Source organism: Sus scrofa, chromosome 5, assembly GCF_054392235.1.
Source record: "Sus scrofa isolate SSC_HxYL_T2T_F1_AM1 chromosome 5, Sscrofa_HxYL_maternal_Yorkshire_Landrace_v2.0, whole genome shotgun sequence".
NCBI classification, from domain to species: Eukaryota; Metazoa; Chordata; class Mammalia; order Artiodactyla; family Suidae; genus Sus; species Sus scrofa.
In genome coordinates, this window is record NC_139387.1 from 546116 (window position 1) to 563726 (window position 17611).

The window sequence follows — 17611 nt, forward strand, 5'->3', positions numbered from 1 at the left end:
AGACAGCCTCCTTGATGGGTGGCACGTCGTTTGTCTGGGAGAAGCTCAGAGGGTGCCGGACAAAACAGGCCAGGCCACAGCAACCACAGGTCCACTTTTCAGCAGCAGCAAACAGCAGAGGGTCGCTTCCGCCCACACCTGGCTGGAATGTGGGCTAGGAGCTCTGCCCCAGTCCGACCCCCTACCCTGGGGACTGGCAGTCACTGTCCCAGGGTAGCCAGGCACCCGGCAGAGGAGGTGGAGCCAGCCAGCTGGTCTGCTCGTCCCTGCGTCACTTCTGCGGGCCCTTCGCTGGCAGGGGTGTCCCCTGGCTCTGCAGGGTTGGGGGGGGTACAGCCCAGTCGTCATGCCCCTGACTCTGCCCACCACGCTGTGCATTTGGGGGTGAGCCCATGGGAGGGGACGGTGGGAAGGGACAGCTTGCCGGGGTCCTTTCTAAGGGACAAGGGTGTCAAGCTGCAGGGTGTTCTGATCCCATTGGCTTCAACAGAAAGGCCGTTCTCACTGCTCTAAGTGACATCGGCAGCACTGACAGTGTCCTGGGGACGAGCAGCTTTAAAAAGGAAGAACTGGAGTTCTCGCTGTGGTGCAGTGGTTAACGAATCCGACTAGGAACCATGAGGTTACGGGTTTGATCCCTGCCCTTGCTTAGTGGGTTAAGGAGCCGGCATTGCCGTGGGCTGTGGCGTAGGTTGCAGATGCTGCTCGGATCCCGAGTTGCTGTGGCTCTGGCGTAGGCAGGCGGCTACAGCTCTGATTAGACCCCTAGCCTGGGAACCTCCATGTGCTGCAGGAGTGGCCCAAGAAATGGCAAAAAAAAAAAAAAAAAAAAAAAAAGACAAAAAAAAAAAAGGAAGAACTGCAACGATGAGAGGGACCGGGCACAGTCCCCAAGCTTCACTCTAAGTACAAAAGCTGCAACGCCTCCACATGCCACACCTGTCTGTGGGGACCGCTGCTCCCTGGGGGTTGATGCCAGTCTGGGCAGTTTGGCCTCCCACAGACTGTGCCCCTCTGTCCTGTGGTCAGCAGCGCTCCTGTCTGTCCCTGCCCAGCCAGGCTGCCCTCAGCCCTGACTGCACCCCAAGTCCTGCCCCTTCAGACACTCCTCTGGGTCACTGCTGAGGTGCCCCTGGCCCGGGACGCCTGCCCACACCGCAGACCAGCTGTGGCCTGTGGTGGTGACCACCTCCCCACGCACGTGGCCAAGACCAGAACTTTCTCCCGTCCTCACCAGCTCCTGTTTCTGGGGCCAGCCTCCGCCCACCAACAGACCCACGACAGCCACCGGTGGTGCATCTGCAGTTAGGAGCCCTAACCTCAGGCGAGGCTCCAGCTGGACCTCCAGGGCCTCAACTTCCCCACCTGGGGGGCTGGGGAGACACTGCTGACAAAGGAGCAGGCCCTGGGAGTGGGGTGGCGGAAGCTGGTTCTGGGGGGCCCTCGGTGTGGACGCGATCTCCTTGCCCCCGCCCCCACTTTCCACGTTTGTGGGACACATGGGGAAGTCCCTGTGACCCTGCCCATGGCTGCCAAAGGTGGGGGCACAGACCCGGCACTGCTGCACCAGGACACGGGGTGGGCAGGACGCTGATCCCATCCCCGGCGGCCGGCCTGTCTCAGACAAAGCACCCGAGGGGCTCCCCACAGCTGGTGTGGGGAGTGAACGTGGCTCAAGTGCCAGGAGGGGAAGGCAAGGGAATGGCAGGGACCTGAGGCCTTGAGGATGCCCACACCCATGTTTATTGTAGTGACGGTTGCAGTAACCATCCAGGGGCAGGGTGGGCACCGGCCAGCGTGCGGAGCTGACAGCGGCATGAGCGGGTGTCAGACCCAGGAGCCCCGGTGCTTGTGACCAAGGCTGAAAGACGAGGCAGGCTGGCAGGGGCCCCGCCCAGACCTTCATCAGTGGGGGCTCCGGGGCGTCTTCCGGCTCCCGCAGACAGTGGCTCTGCTGGCAGGAAGGGGCAGCCGCACACTTGGCCACAGCCGTGGCCTCCAAAGGTGGGGGGGGCCAGGGTGGTTCCAGGAGGGGCACGGGAAGGGGGCCGCTGCCCCGAAATGTCATCCCAGGACTGGGTGGAGGGGGGGCGGCTGCCGCCAGGAGGCGGGGCCCTCGGTGGGGGCGGGGCGGGGCTGGAGCCCCTCCCGCAGGCGGCCAAGGGCTCACTTCTGCAGGGCCTGCAGCTCTGGCGGCAGGTTGCATCCCGTGTAAACACCGCTTGTGATGCTGTACTCCAGCAACGCACCGAAACAGGGGTCCTGCTGACACACAGAGAGGCCTGGCCTCACACTCGGCCCGCCACGCAGCATCCTGCCATCTCGCCCCGGCCGGGTCCCTCCCCGGAGCCCACAGCTCACCCGCACGAGAACGTGAGGATTCCCGAGCACGATCAGCAAGGCTTTGGGTCTGGTGATGGCGACATTAAATCTTTTCGAGTTGGACAAAAATCCCAAAAAGTATCTATCGTCTTCAAATCTATCTTCGTTTGACCTTACCTGAAAGACACAAAGAAATGAGTATCTTAACATTTTTGGCATGTGACACGTGAAACGTTAGCATGTGGGAGACTCCTTGGGTGGTTAAAGACCATGAGAGCAGCAGGGTGGGCGGCAGGCCTCACTCCCCTGTGTCTACACCCAAGAGAACCCTCCAAACACCCGGGGGTCAATTCCAGGTGTGGGGTTGTAGGCGAGGCCGCGCGCTGTCCTGTGCGCACTTCCTAATCTCTCTGCATGTAACATACGCACTATTCGCTCAGGGTCATTTTTCTCAGCCCAGCCCTTGGCACGTGGAGTCACCAGGCCAGGGACTGAACCTGCGCCACGGCAGTGACAATGCTGGGTCCTTAACCTGCTGGGCCAGCAGGCGACGCTGATCAAGGCGCTTTTCAGGCTTCTTTCCGCATCTGCCTCCCCCGCGCGCCCTGTCGCTGCCGCTGCCGCAGCCCTGCCTTCCTCCTGCAACGTTGTTAACTACGGCTTCCCGGCTTGCTTCCCTCTAGTGCCTTTTTTTTTTTTTTTTTTTTTTTTTTGTCTTTTTGCCATTTCTTGGGCTGCTCCCACAGCATATGGAGGTTCCCAAGCTAGGGGTTCAATCGGAGCTGTAGCCGCTGGCCTACGCCAGAGCCACAGCCACGCGGGATCCGAGCCGCGTCTTCGACCTACACCACAGCTCACGGCAACGCCGGATCCTTAACCCGCTGAGTGAGGCCAGGGATTGAACCCACCACCTCATGGTCCCTCGTTGGATTTGTTAACCACTGCGCCACGACGGGAACTCCATCGTGCGTCTGTTTTAAAAGCGCACCCACAGGTCACTGCCGAGGGGCAGCCCGGGCCCCGCCCCCCCTCCCCCGCCCGGGCCCCGCCCCGCCCGGGCACCTACAGTGGAGATGATGATGACCAAATACTCTTGCCCTTGAAACTCCTCCACGGACCCGACCTTCACCTCCGCCAGACCGACGTTCCGCAGGAGGATTTTGATCTTCTCCACCTGCGAGGGAGACGCGCGGAGGCTCCACCCACAAGCCTCCACGTTCCTTGCGGTTCCGCACAAGCCCGCCGTCAGGGGGACCGGGGCACTGCTGCCTGTCAACTGCCAAGCAGCTTCCTCCAAGTCCAAGCTGGTCGCGGCACCAGCCCTGACCTCAGGGGCACCGCGGGGGCGGGGCGGGTGGGGGGGCACCTCCCGGAGCCCCTCCCCCGCGTGCGCAGCAGGGGTGCCCCGTTTTGCAGGGAGGCGAAGACGCCGGCCTGCGGACGTGGATGTCCCTGGCGACGGCGCTGGGCCTAGGCCGTTCCAACAGGAACCAGGCGGGGAGGCCACAACCGAACAGCTGGGAGGAGGGACGAGGGGGAGGATCCTGCCGGCGGGACGGCTGACCAGCTGCACAGGACGGGGGTTCAGCCCTCCAGGGGTAAAGAAGAACCAACTGGAAGCTGTGACGCGGGAACACAGGTCCTGGAAGCAGGCCCCGCTTTCACCGGGACCACGGGAAGGCCAGTGCAGAGCGGCTGCCCTCGCCACCCAGGGGAGGGCCTTCTCCTGCCCACGGAGCGGGAGCCCCCCACGGTGGAGGCCACCCCACATGCCTGGCCCCCAGCCTCCCCGTTTGGGGCACACGTGCAGATGCAGGGGGACTGGCTGGGCAGCCCTCCACAGAGCCGTGGCCACCTTCCTTCCCCAGACCCCCCCCCCCCCCCCCCCGGCAGAAGATGGGGGAGCTCCCCGGGCAGGTCCACACCTGCTTCCGGTAGGGCGTGATCACGCCGATGTCCCCGGCAGACACCTGGCTGGAGACGCTCCTGGCCAGGAGGCAGCAGTAGCGCATGACCTGCACAGCCTCCGTGGGGTTGAACCACGACGGGCTTCTCCCTTCACGAGCTTCGGTGCCCTGAACAAGCAGGAGACAAGAGAATGGCACGTCCGTCCCGGAAGTGCAGTTTCTGACAGAAGCTTGTGGAGGCTCTGCGGACGAGGAGAGAAGCAGGTGCGGCAGGCAATTCAGCCCTGGGCAGGGAGCCCTGCTCCCAGGCAGACTCACGCTGGCAGGGCCGCCCCACGTTAGCTCCTGAGAGACTCATCCCCAGCTGCGGAGATGCTGCAGAGAAGGGGCTGGAGGGGCAAGTCTGCGGCCTGGGGAGCTGCCCCCCTGCCCCAGCTGGACGGAGGGAGAGAAGAGCCCAGCGGACGAGGCCTAGGAGCTATGGGCGGAGCAGAGCACCTGGCCTGCGGAGGCTGCCGGCCAGCTGGCACCGACTTGGCCACAAATTTTTAAAAGCAGAATTCATAGGCCTTTGTTCTTGGTCAGAACCTAGTGAAACTAGAAATAAAAAACAGGTCACCGAAATATTCTTAGTGGAGTTCCTATTATGGCTCAGCAGTAAAGAACCTGACGAGTGTCCATGAGGACGCGGGTTTGATCCCTGGCCTTGCTCAGTGGGTTAAGGATCTGGTGTTGCCATGAGCTATGGTGCAGGTTGCATATGCGGCTTGGATCCCGCATTGCTGTGGTGCAGGCTGGCAGCTACGGCTTGGATTTGACCCCTGGCTGGGGAACTTCCATATGCTGTGGGTGCAGCCCTAAAAAGAAAGAAAAAACCCCCACAAAAAACCCAGAACACATTGTTTAATCGCACCTCCCCCCCCCATTAAATACCGAGGAATAAACCTGACCAAGGAGGTGAAACACTTATATGCTGAGAACTACAGACTTTTCTTTCTTTCTTTCTTTTCGGTCTTTTTAAGGGCCACGCCTGTGGCATATGACCATTTCCAGGCTAGGGGGCTAATCGGAGCTGCAGCTGCTGGTCTATGCCAGAGCCACAGTAACGCAGGATCTAAGCTGAGACCTACACCACCGCTCACAGCAATGCCGCATCCTTAACCCACTGAATGGGGCCAGGCATCGAACCTGAGTCCTCATGGATACTAGTTGGGTTTATTATCGCTGAGCCACAACGGGCATGCCACAAAATCTTCATTAAGGAAATTAAAGAGGATTCAAAGAAATGGAAAGATAGCCCATGCTTCTGGTTTGGAAGAATTAAAATTGTTAAAATGGCCATCCTACCCAAAGCAGTGAGATTTAATGCAGCCCCTATCAAATTACCCATGACATTTTTCACAGAATGAGAATAAACAACTTTATTATTTAAAATTTATATGGAACCACAAAAGACCCAGAATTGCCAAAGCAATCCTGAGGAAAAAGACCAAGCAGGAGGCATCACGCTCCCAGACCTCAGACAATATTTCAAAGCCACAGTCATCAAGACAGCGTGGAACTGGTACAGAAATAAACCCAGACATCCATGGTCAATTAATCTCTGACAAAAGAGGCAAGAATATAAAATGGGAAAAGGACAGTCTCTTCAGCAAGTGGTGCCGGGCAAGCTGGACAGCTGCATGTACATCAACGTCACCAGAACGCACCCTCCTCACACCACGCACAAAAACAGACTCAGAAAGGCCGAAAGACTTGAACACAAGACTCGACACCACCCAGCTCCCGGAGGAGAACACAGGCAAAACACCCTCAGACAGCAACCGTACCAACGTCTTCTCAGGTCAGCCTCTCAAGGCGATAGACGTTGAAACAAAAATAAACCATGGGATCTAATTACCCTTACAAGCTTTTGCAGAGCAAAGGAAACCATGAAAAAAAGCAAGAAAAGACAACCCACAGAATACGGGAGAAAACACCTGTAAGCGACGCGACGGCAAGGGCCTCACCTCCGAAACATACACACAACTCAACAGCAAAAGCAAACGACCCTATTAGAAAATGGGCAGAAGACCTGAAGAGACATTTCTCCAAAAAAAGCATACAGGCCCGTGAAACAAATGCTTGACACCACTCATCACTAGAGAAATGCAAATCAAAACTACTATGAGGGACCACCTCGCGCCAGTCAGAACGGCCGCCACAAGTAAGTCCACAGGTGACAAATGCTGGAGAGGGTGTGACAAAAGGGGACCCTCCTGCACTCTTGCTGGGACTATGTAGACTGGTACGACCACGGTGGAGAACAGCACGGAGCTTCCTCAGAAAACGAGATACAGAACTACCATGACGCAGCAATGCCACTCCTGGGCATGTGGCCAGACACAACTACAATTCGAAAAGATACCTGCAGCCCTATGATCACCGCAGCCCTGTTCACAAAAACCAAGTCATGGAAGCAACTACATGTCCACTGACAGATGACTGGAGCAGGAAGATGTGGTATCTACACACAGTGGACTACTACTCAGCCATAAAGAAGAACAGAATGATGCCCTGTGCGGCAACACGGATGGAACTGGAAGCTCTCGCATGGAGTGCAGGCAGGCAGAAAGAGGAAGACAAATACCACGGGACATGACTTCCAGGTGGAATCGAAAACACGGCACAGATGAACCTGTCTACAAAAGAGAGCCAGACTCGCAGACCTGGGCAACAGACTGGTAGTTAGTTGCCAAGGGGGCAGGGGAGAGAGTGGGGCAGACGGGGAGTTTGGGGTCAGGAGACGCAGACTACGACATTCAGCGTGGGTCAGCCCTGAGGCCCTACTGCACAGCACAGGGAACTCTTTCCTGTCTCTTGTGACGGAACATGATGGAAGGTAATGAGGGAGAAGAGAGTGTGTGTGTGCGTGTGTGTGTGTGTGTACACACATGCAACTGGATCACTTTGCTGCACAGCAGAAACGGGCACGACCCTGCGGACCGACCATACTTTAATAAAAACCACTGAGAAAGATGGAGCTCCTGCTGTGGCGCAACTGGTTAAGAACCTGACTGCAGTGGCTCAGGGGGCAGGGGTGGCCTGGGTTCGACGGCTGGCCTGGCACAGTGGGTTAAAGGACCTGGCGTAGGTCCTGGCTGCGGCTCTGATGCACTCCCTGGCCCAGGGATTTCCACATGCCGCAGGTTCGGGCATTAAAAAGGGAAAAAGGACAGAGCCCCGTGAAGACACACCTGGAAAGCAGGGCAAGGCGCTGGCTGTGTCCCCACGGGGACGAGGCCGAGGAGCGCTGGGGCCGGGCGTCTTGTCTTTTGCGAATGACAACAAACCAAGAAAAGGTGAGAGCACGTTCGAGACGGGGAGGGCTAAAGACGCAGCTGAGACTAAGGAGGCAGAAAACGAACAGCCAAGTCCAAGGCTGCCTCTGCAATCCCCCCAGACGGCTAGTGTCTCAGGCTTGGGCACAGCCCCGCTGTCCCCTGGGCTGTGTCTGAGCACAGGCGCGACTGCTCGTCTTCCTGGACAAGACCACGCTGCCGTGCCCTCGACGCTCTGGGCTGGGGACAGAGCTCTGGGGGAAGGGCTGCCAACAGGGGAGTCAGGTGACCCCGGGGTGCCACGCCCCAGGGGACAGTAAGGGCCCAGGCGGCGCTGCAGCCCCCTGGACTCACTCCCAGGGCCCAGGCGGGGCCCCCGTACTCAGGCCCTGGAGACTCACTAAGGCGACACATCTGGACTCGTCTCACAGCCCTGCTGCAGGTTTATCTGGTGGGCTGGGGGCGCTACTTCCTTCTACTCTCTTACTTCTGGCTGTGCCCACGGCAGGGGGCCGTGCCTGGGCCAGGGATCGCATCCGTGCCAAGGTCATGCCAACAGTCCTGACTCTACTGCGGCAGCAGGGGACGCCCTCTGCTCCCTCTACAGCCCCCTGCGCGCTCGCAGCTCCCTCCCCAGCCAGCCTCTCCATCAGGCTGCCCTCCGCCAGTTCCCGCGCTCAGGCCACCGCCCTCCTCAGCTGAGTCCCTGCCGCGCCCCCCACGGTTTCTGCTTGGCTTTTCCTGACACCAGGTCGCTCCGGACCCGAAGCTGGGGAACAGTGTTCCCCGACGTTCCGAAGCAGTGGCCAGTGGGGCCTCACGGCAGGGGGACCCTCCTCCCTGCGACTCTCTGCATCCAGACAGCGGGCGCCCCCAGCTGCGCCTGCACTCACGTCCACCTCCGCCACAGCAGGGCGCCCTCAAGGCCTGAGGGCACCGGGGGACCCTGCCTCTGCCCCAGAGAGGGGCGTCAGGACCAAGCCTGCCTCGGGTTCCACCCTGGGCAGGCGTCTGCCCGCCTCGCGCAGCGCGGAGCAGCAGCAGCCCCGCGCAGACCCGTCAGCCGCCCGCCGGGGCCCGGCCCGCAGCTCACCCTCACCCCGTGGAAGACCAGGGGGAAGCCCTTCCTCGGCAGCTTCTCCCAGCCCAGCAGGGACGTCACCACCTTGGGGTCGGCGCACACTTCCAGCTCGCGGTGGTAGAAGAGCCGGGACGGCAGGGCCAGCAGTGCCGAGTGGGACCTGTAGTTCTTCACGAGCTTCGTCACCTGCGCGGACGAAGCAGGGGCAGGTCCAGGGCCAAGGTCAGCTCGAGCCGGAGGGAGAAAGCAGCCGGCCCACCGGAACCACCCGCGGTGCCCTGCCTCCGCTGCGCACCCCCTGTGGGCTGCACGGCCCCACGGTCTCGTGACCCCAGAGAGCAGCCGGGGAAGCCCGCGCCCCCGCACTGCTGCTGCTGGAGCTCTCGGCTCGGCGCCCAGACCCCCGCCATCGGCCTCAGCTGCCGCCTGGGACAGCCAGCCGGTCCGGGGGAGCCCCGCAAGCACACTTCTGAGCTCGGGAGACAGAGGAGTTGGGTGCCTGTGGCCCAGCCGGGGGGTGGCGGCAGAGGGGCCACTGGCCGGGGCGTGGCCCGTGGACGCAGGGAGATGGACTCCTGTCTGATCCAACGGCAGGGGGTCCAAGCTCACCAACAAGGGGTTGTAGGCGCCACAGGCCCCGAAGGCGTCTTCATCCCGCAGGTATGCTGGCCGCGCCATCAGCCTCTCCAGCATGGAGACGTTCAGCCCGTAGGCCATGGCCAGCCTGGACTTGATGACAGGTCCGAGCTGCATGGGGTCTCCGGCCAGGATGATCTATGACACGCCAACGGGACAGCGGTCGGCGGCTGGTCCACAAGGGAACGCAGCAGGGGCAGAGCCAGCCCCCGCCCTGGGGCGACCGCGCGGGCCTCACCTGGCCATCGATGTCCGAGATCAGCCCCAGGGGGATGAGGCACTCGGGCTCGCTGGCCTGGCCCGCCTCGTCCACAAACACGTGTGTGAAGTGTCCAACTCTAGACCAAACGCATCCCAAAGGCTCATGCCTGCCCGGCTGTCCCGGCCAACAAGGCCTCGCCTCGCTGCCCCTGCCCCCTCTGCACGCTGCTCCGCTCCTGCCACCGTGCCCTGGGCACCGCCCGCCTCCACCACACCGAGCTCCCCCCGCCTCCGTCTCGGGCTCACCCCCCCCCCGTCCCACCCGCGCCCCTGGCCCGCAGGGCCTCCCTCACAGTCAGCTCCCCTGGCTCTGGGTGCGCCCTGAGCCCCCAAGGGCCCAGCGCCCACCTCAGCCCGATCTGGTAGAAGAGGCCCGCGCTGCTGCACGTGGTGATGACGACCCTGAAGCGGGAGGCTCTCCAGACGTCCTCCCCGTCTCTGCAGTACGGCTTGATGGCGTCCAGGATGGTCTGGGGGGCGGGAGGGGGCGGAGGTGCCCTTCAGACCCCTGGGCACGTCCTCTCTTTCGCGGCAGTTCCCAAGCCAGGGCCCGAGCCCCTGCAGCAGACGTGTAACCCCCTGCACCACAAGGGGAATGCACGAAGCATCTCTCTCGACTGGACGTAACCGAGCTGAAAGGGACCCCAGATGCTCCCGTCCTGCTGCCACTTCGTAGTCATGACCGAGTAGCGAGGGCTTTCTGAAGTCAAAATGTTTCATGTTTTCCTACCAGTTTTGCCCACGTCTTACAGACTCTCGAGCCAGGATGGCGACATACAACCCTGCGGATCCTTCCCCCAAGAACGGCCCCCACTCTCTAGACGCAACCCCCCCTGTTCACCCAGCCAGCAGCTTCTGCAGCAAACCAACGCAGCAGAGCCAACGCAAACAGTCCTCGGGAGCCACTGACCGAGCCCCAGCCCTGAGCAGCGCCGAGACGGCACGGGAGACCTGCGCGCTGGGGAAGGGTGCGCGCTGGGGAAGGGAATCGCCCCGGGCCGGGGCCGGCGCTCACCTCCTCGAAGCGGCAGGTGGCGTTCACGCGGACCATGGCGCCGGGCCGCAGCCCCCGGCTCTCGTGCAGCCGCAGACACACCAGGTCGGCCGCGCTGTTGGAGGGCGCGCAGACCAGGATCCGACTGTCCGGCAGAGCGTGGAACACCTGCATCCAGGGCACGCGGGAGGCAGAGGAGGAGGCGCACCAGCCCCCTGCCCGTGCCCCCGGGGCCTGAGCCCCGGCTCCCCCACAGCCTGAGGCCGAGGCGGGGCTCCAGGGGACCCCCGACCGGGCCCGGCGGCACTGGGGGCGGGTGCGTGCACGCTGACCTGCGTCCCAAAGGAAGCAGAGCACTGAACGCAGACTCCACTTCAGTCCCGACGGACCAGACACGGGTGCCGTCCGCTCCTCTGAACCCCAACCCTGCGAAGCTGGCACTTACAACACCCTGCCCTCAAAAGGAGATCACTGGGGATTTGCAAGCTCCCTGCGGCCTTGTCCTGGTTCTTGCCTGGAGCCACAGCTCAGCTGGTCTATGGGGACGCGCGGCCCGCGGGGCGCTACCTGCAGCACAGCCTCTATGACTGTCACCGTCTTCCCAGTCCCAGGAGGCCCGAACAGGACGTAGGGCAGCGGGCGGCAGTCGCCACTCAGGATCCTCTTCACCGCCAACTGCTGGTTCTCGTTCAGCATCGGGTTGAAAAACCCCTCCCTGGCTCTCGGGGTTCCGGTGACTACATGGGGCGGGGGCGGTGGGGGGAGAAGGGGCAGGCGGGGGGGAGAGGGGCTCTGAGGCCACGGGGAGGCAGGCCCCTCATGCCCCGCCTCGGCCCACGTGGCTCCTGTGGCACCGTGCGGTGTCACCCAGTCTCCGTGGCCAGAGTCTGTGTCTTCTCCTGTGCAGAAGCTGCTGTGTCCCCAGAGACTCACCCAGGCCCCCGTCCCCAGGGAAGGCCGGAGGTCCCGCAGTGTCCTGGGCACCTGCCCGCCGCTGCTCCTCTGGTGCTGGCTTAGTTTGGTCCTTCGTGGCTTTCCTATTCTGGAAATAACCATGCAGAAAAACAGCTTAAGCAGTGTTTTGTGAAGTTCCTGCTGTGGCTCAATGGGTTAAGAACCCGACACAGTGTCTGTGAAGATGTGGGTTCAATCCCTGGCCTCGCTCAGTAGGTTAAGGATCTGGCGTTGCCCCGAGCTGTGGTGTAGGCGGCAGATGCAGCTCAGATCCCACACTGCTGTGGCTGTGGTGTAGGCGGGCAGTTGTAGCTCTGATTCCACCCCTAGCCTGGGAACCTCCATGTGACATGGGGACGGCCCTAAAAAGACAAAGAAAAAAAAAGCAAGTTTTCTGTTCACACAGGCTCAGAGCGCAGAGACAATTACCAACGTGTCCTGCTTGTTTCATCTCCTTTCCAGCTCTCTGCACAGATCACAAGTCATGCCCTTAAAACATAATGAAGATAGAGTATCGACTAAGAAGGTGCTGGAAAGCTTTGTTCAAAGTCCCCTTTCAAAAATAAATTTCTGTGACGATGACACAAAAACAAAGGGTGACCTTTCACTTGAGTCCCACGTGTCTTCTCTCCCGGGAGACGCCGTGCCTCTGGGGGAGAGCCTGCAGGGGCCCGAGGCAAGTCCAGGCCCCTGGCTGCCCTGGGGCCCCCGAGGACGCTCTCCGCAGTCACAGGCGTGCAGAGGCCCGTCTCTGCTCCGGGCAGAACCTCGCCTGCCTCCGGGATACAGCTGTGCGCGGATCCCGCCGGGGAACTGGTCTCACAAGGTATTTAAACAAAAACGGAACCTGACCTGGACCAACGGACCTGTTTTGCAAATGTCCCGTTAGAAGCAGCGTGGTAACAACCAGCTCTGCACGTGCACCGTGGGGTCATCATGCGGCTCCGTTCGCAGGATTAACCCCAGAAGTAAAACTGCCCCGCTGTCCTCACAGCGCAAATCTCCACACGTGGCATCACACTGAGCCCGGTCTCAGCCATGTATGCCCCTCCGCTGCAGCGCGAGTTCTGCATGGTGTAAATGACACACACGAAAGTGGGCACATGACGAGCTCCGACACACACACATACCTGGGACCCCGCACCACAAGGGCCGAGAACGCCTCTCCAGCCCCCGAGGCCCCTGGCGCTCCCCTGGCTCCGGCTGGCCCGCATGTGCGCGCGGCTCTGTCCTCGGAAGCGCAGGGTGTGCGCCTTTCTGGCCGTGGGCTTGCAGACGCCCAGCCTCGCCGGCGGTCTGCAGGCGCCTGTACCACCGCGGGTGCCATGTCTGTCCTCCCTGCCGAGAGGCTGTAAGGAGGGCCCCGCGGGCGTTTCTGGCCACCCCCGAGCGGCCGCTGTGAACCCTCCGGGGAAACACCCTGCGGCCCTTCACGGGGGCTCCTCCTGCTGCCCAGGCTCTCAGCCAGGGCGGCGGCATCTGGTTTGTCCTGGCCGCCCTGACCCGCGTCCCTGCTGACGAAGCTTGTCCAGCGCCTTTTCGGGGACTTGCCCTCTGGAGGCTGCAGGTAAAACGCTTGCCCACGTCGTCAGCTGTGTTTTAAATGGAGTTTTTACTTCGCTGAGTGCGCACAGTTCTATTCTCCACGCAGACCTCGTGTCGCACACGCGCTCTGAAGTATTTCCAGCCTGTCACTCGTCTCTGCTTTGCCTTCACGCTTTTCTTCTTTCATGGCCACACCTGCAGCATATGGAAGTTCTGGGCTAGGGGGTCGAATCAGAGCTGCGCCCCGACCTACACCACAGCGGGTGGCAACACAGGATCCTTAGTCCACTGAGCGAGGCCAGGGATCAAACCCCCATCCTCACAGACACTATGCTGGGTTCTCAACCCTAAGCCACAACAGGAACTCCACTTTGATGTTTTTTAAAGAGCAAAATACTTAATTTCATTGAATCATTTTTTAAAAGTATTATCACTTGTCTTTTTAGGGCCACACCCATGGCACATGGAGGTTCCCAGGCTGGGGGTCCAGTTGGAGGTGTAGCCTTGGGCCTACACCACAGCAACACAGAACCCGAGCCGCGTCTGCAGCCCACACCACAGCTCATGGCGACACTGGATCCTTAACCCACTGAGCGAGGCCAGGGATGGAACCGGCAACCTCATGGTTCCTAGTCGGATTCATTTCCGCTGCGCCACGATGGGAACTCCGAGTCACTTTTCTTTATTGCTCAGACTCTCAGCATCACATCTGAACACTCTTTGCCTGACCTAAGGACATGAAGATTTTCTTACCTGCTGTTTAGCTTCTAGAGGTTTTGGTTTCACACGCAGAGCTGTGAACCACTTGGAGTTAATTTCCGTACTTGCTGTGTGACACGGGTCCCGGTGGACTTTTCTGCACAGACAGCCCACTGTCCCGGCACCGGTTGTTAAAAAGACTGTCCTTTCTCCACGCAACTGCCTGGAGTGTCCATGGTTCAAATATGTGTGGGCCTATCTTGGGGCCTTTTCTTTTGTGCCACTGATACACCTGCCACCCTAACAACAGAACCACACTCTTGCGCCCCTGTGTCTTTGTAGCACATCAAAAGAGTCTGTTCTTTCTTCAAGATGTTTTGAAGTTCCCGTCATGGCTCAGCAGTCAGCAAACCCAACTAGCAACCATGAAGACACAGGTTCGATCCCCAGCCTCGCTCAGTGGTTTAAGGATCCAGCGTTGCCGTGAGATGTGGTGTAGGTCGCAGACGCAGCTCAGATCCCACGCTGTTGTGGCTGTGGTGTAGGCCGGCAGCTGCAGCTCCGATTAGGCCCCTGGCCTAGGGGCCTCCATATGCCACAGGTACAGCCCTAAGAAGCCAAAAAAAAAAAAAAAAAAAAAAAAAAGATGTTTTAAACTTTTAAAGCCCTTTGCATTTATGAATTTTGTAACTGAACAGCCTGCTGAGGTCTGGACTTGAGCAGCGCCGACCTTCTAGGTCAAGGTGGGGAGAGAACCTGTCTTTACCATTTGTGCCTCTGGCCCACGAACAGTCTCTCTCCAGTGCTAGGGCTGCTGCTTCATCTCACCGGTGATTTGCAGTTTGCGGCGTTCAGTCTTGCACATCTGTCAGATTTATCCCCAATACTTTAAAAAACACTTCCATTTTTTTTTTTTGACTTTTTAGGGCGGCACCTGCGGCATATGGAGGTTCCCAGGTTAGGGGTCTAATCGGAGCTGTTGCCGTTGGCCTACGCCAGAGCCACACCACATCTGAGCCGCATCTGCGACCTACAGCACAGCTCACGGCAACGCCGGACTCCTAACCCACTGAGCAAGGCCAGGGATCAAACCCGCAACCTCATGGGTCCTCGTTGGATTCGTTTCCACTGCGCCACGATGGCAACTCCCTGGATGCTATTTTAAATGGCCTTGATTTATACACGTTACACATAGAGCACATGTTAGGGTGCATCTCTGTGTGTTATCTCACATTCTACAAACTTGTCAATCACTTGATCGTTCTCACAGTTGTATTTAAGCGCCCGTCGGCGCGTCTTCAGGCGTCTTTGCCAGCTGCCTGCTGGCAACCTCCTGGTAGCGCCCACCAGTGGCAGGAGCAGATGCACCTGGACTTGGAGCCTGTGGGGACAGAGCCTCAGGCACCGAGTAGGTCTGGAGATGGAGGAAGGTCCCTTCTGTTTCCAGTTCCCTGAGAGTTCTGGTCGACAACAACGGATGCTGGATTTTTTTAAGATGCCTTTTTTCTGTCTACAGAGATGAGATTTTTTTCTCTTCAGTCTGTTGATGTGCTGAATCACACCGACTGTGAGGTTTCTGGGATGAAGCCTTCTTTTCCTGGTGTCTGTCTGTCTGTCTGTCTCTCTCTCACTCACACGCTGGCCTCTCTCTCATGCACACACACGCGCGCGTTCTCCAGAGAAGCAGGACCAATAGGACGTACATAAACCGAAAGACGCCTATTCCGAGAAGCTTGGCCGAGAAGCCCAAGACTGGTGGGGGCAGCTGGAGGCCAGGAGAGCCCCCGCTGAGCCCAGGGGCGGCTCACGGGGTCCAGCAGGAGGCCCCTCTCAGCCTGCCTGTTGTGCTCAGGCCCCAGGGCACTGGACAAGGCCCCGCCCTGGGGCGGGCAACCTGCCTGACGCTGCCCACGCTCTCAAGTGCTGACCTCGTCCAGAAATACCATCCCAAGCGCACCCAGGATCATGTTTAACCACACATCTGGGCATCCTCGTGGCCAGGCAGGCTGGCACAGACAAGTGACCACCACCACCTCGCAAGTCTTTTCAGCACCTGCAGGCTGTGGAGACGGCACCCCCGCCCCCGACGCTGGCGGCCTGGGCCTTCGCTCTTCCCCATCTGGCTTGGCTGGAGGGTGAGCAATTTCACTGATTTCCTCAAAGCACCAGCTTCTGGGCTCACCGCTTTTCTCTACGCTTCCTCTGTCACCTACCTCACTGGTTACCACTCCAACGTTGAACTTCCTTAGCTGGGGCTTCATTTATTCTTCCTTTTCCAGTTTTCTGAGGAGGACGCTGAAGTCATTAGTTTGGAATCGTCCTCCCTCTCTAATGTGCTCATTTAGTGGCACACATTTCCTGAAAGAACTCCTCGGCAGCTGCTGACACCTTTATTTCTTTGCTTTTTAGGGCCGCAGCCGAGGCAGATGGAGGTTCCCAGGCTAGGGGTCCAATCGGAGCTACAGCCGCAGCCATGTGGGATCCAAGCCAGGACTGCGACCTACACCACAGCTCACGGCCACGCTGGATCCTTAACGCACTGACCGAGGCCAGGGATTGAACCCGCATCCTCATGGGTCCTAGTCAGGCTCATTACTGCTGAGCCGCAATGGGAACGTTCTTCCAAACATTTTTTGATACATGGTGTTCTCATTTTCATTCTGGTAAAACCACTGATTTCCCTACTGACTTTTTTTTGATCTACAGATAATTCGCAACTGTGTTTGCAGTTTCTAAATAGTCGGACGTTTCCAAAGACCTTTATGCGCATTTGGGACGGCAGCCCTTCGTGGTCAGAGAGCGCATTCTGCGTGACTTCCATTCTTTCCATTTGAGACCTGCTTCACGGCCCAGGCAAGGCCCGCCTGGTACGGCTCCACGCCCACCTCTCAGGCAGTGGGTATCCAGGCCTGGCTGTGGGGGTCTGCCAACATCCCACGGGTCAGTCTGAATTGGCCGCGTGCCCCGACGGCACCTGTGCCGCCCTCGGTCCTCCTTTCCCACCGGACACCTGTTCCGGTGACCCTGTCCAGCAGCAGGTTTCGTGCGCACGCGCTTGGGGACTGCTGCGCATTCTGGACGAGGTGCCCCTCGTCCTGACGACATGGCCTTTCCTCCTCTTTACCTCTGCTCTAAAACCTACCTGGACATCAGTGTGGCTGTTCCATCTTTTGACTGTCAACTTTTCCATGCCTCACTTTTTGTTTCTGTTGCACCACGATGGGAACTCTCTCTCTCGCTATATATTCTTTTTCTCAAATTATCCTCCATCATGTTCCATCACAAGTGACTGGATACAGTTTCCTGTGCTATACAGCAGGATCTCACTGCTTATCCACTCCAGAGGCAGTAGTCTGCATCTACCAAGCCCAAACTCCTAGTCCACCCCACTCTCTCCCCCTTGGCAACCACAAATCTGTTTTGCACGTCCATGAGTTTCTTTCCTGTGGGAAGGTTCATTTGTGCTGTATGTTAGATTCCAGATATAAGTGATATCATATTTGCCTCTTTCTGACTGACTTCACCTAGTATGTGAATCTAGTTCCATCCACATTGCTGCAAACGGCATTATTTTGTTCTTTTTTATGGCTGAGTAATATTCCATTGTGTGTGTGTGTATGTGTGTGTATATATATATGCCACATCTTCTTCATCCATTTGTCTGTCAATGGGCATGGAGGCTGTTTCCATGTCTTGGCTACTGTGAACAGTGCCGCAGTGACCACAGGGGTGCATGCATCTTTCCCAATTGCAGTTTTGTCTGGATGTATGCCCGAGAGGAGGGCTGCTGGATCACATGGTAGCTGTGTATCCAGTTTTCTGAGGAAGCTCCAGGCTACTGTCCACGGCAGTTGTACCAATTTTCCTTTCCACCAACAGTGCAGGCGGGTTC

The 17611-nt window shown here is 59.2% G+C and overlaps 1 protein-coding gene across 11 annotated transcripts in view; it reads right to left on the reverse strand.

Moving 5' to 3' along the window:
- Positions 1-1720: 1720 nt before the first annotated feature.
- The window catches only part of MOV10L1 (Mov10 like RNA helicase 1), a 61766-nt gene continuing 45875 nt past the window's right edge, over positions 1721-17611 (reverse strand). For 8 of the 11 annotated variants that reach the window (XM_085025271.1, XM_085025269.1, XM_085025267.1 and 5 more), the window contains 11 exons: positions 11455-11563; positions 11089-11258; positions 10543-10689; positions 9876-9997; positions 9505-9604; positions 9240-9404; positions 8643-8816; positions 4248-4397; positions 3389-3496; positions 2362-2499; positions 1721-2262 (listed from right to left, as the gene is read on the reverse strand). In XM_085025271.1, coding sequence (XP_084881397.1) covers positions 2167-2262; positions 2362-2499; positions 3389-3496; positions 4248-4397; positions 8643-8816; positions 9240-9404; positions 9505-9604; positions 9876-9997; positions 10543-10689; positions 11089-11258; positions 11455-11563 — 1479 coding nt within the window. In that variant the 3' untranslated portion in view covers positions 1721-2166. Of the gene's footprint in view, positions 2263-2361; positions 2500-3388; positions 3497-4247; positions 4398-8642; positions 8817-9239; positions 9405-9504; positions 9605-9875; positions 9998-10542; positions 10690-11088; positions 11259-11454; positions 13216-17611 lie in introns of all 11 variants that reach the window. The other 3 variants (XM_085025268.1, XM_085025272.1, XR_014845513.1) reach the window with 2 other exon arrangements.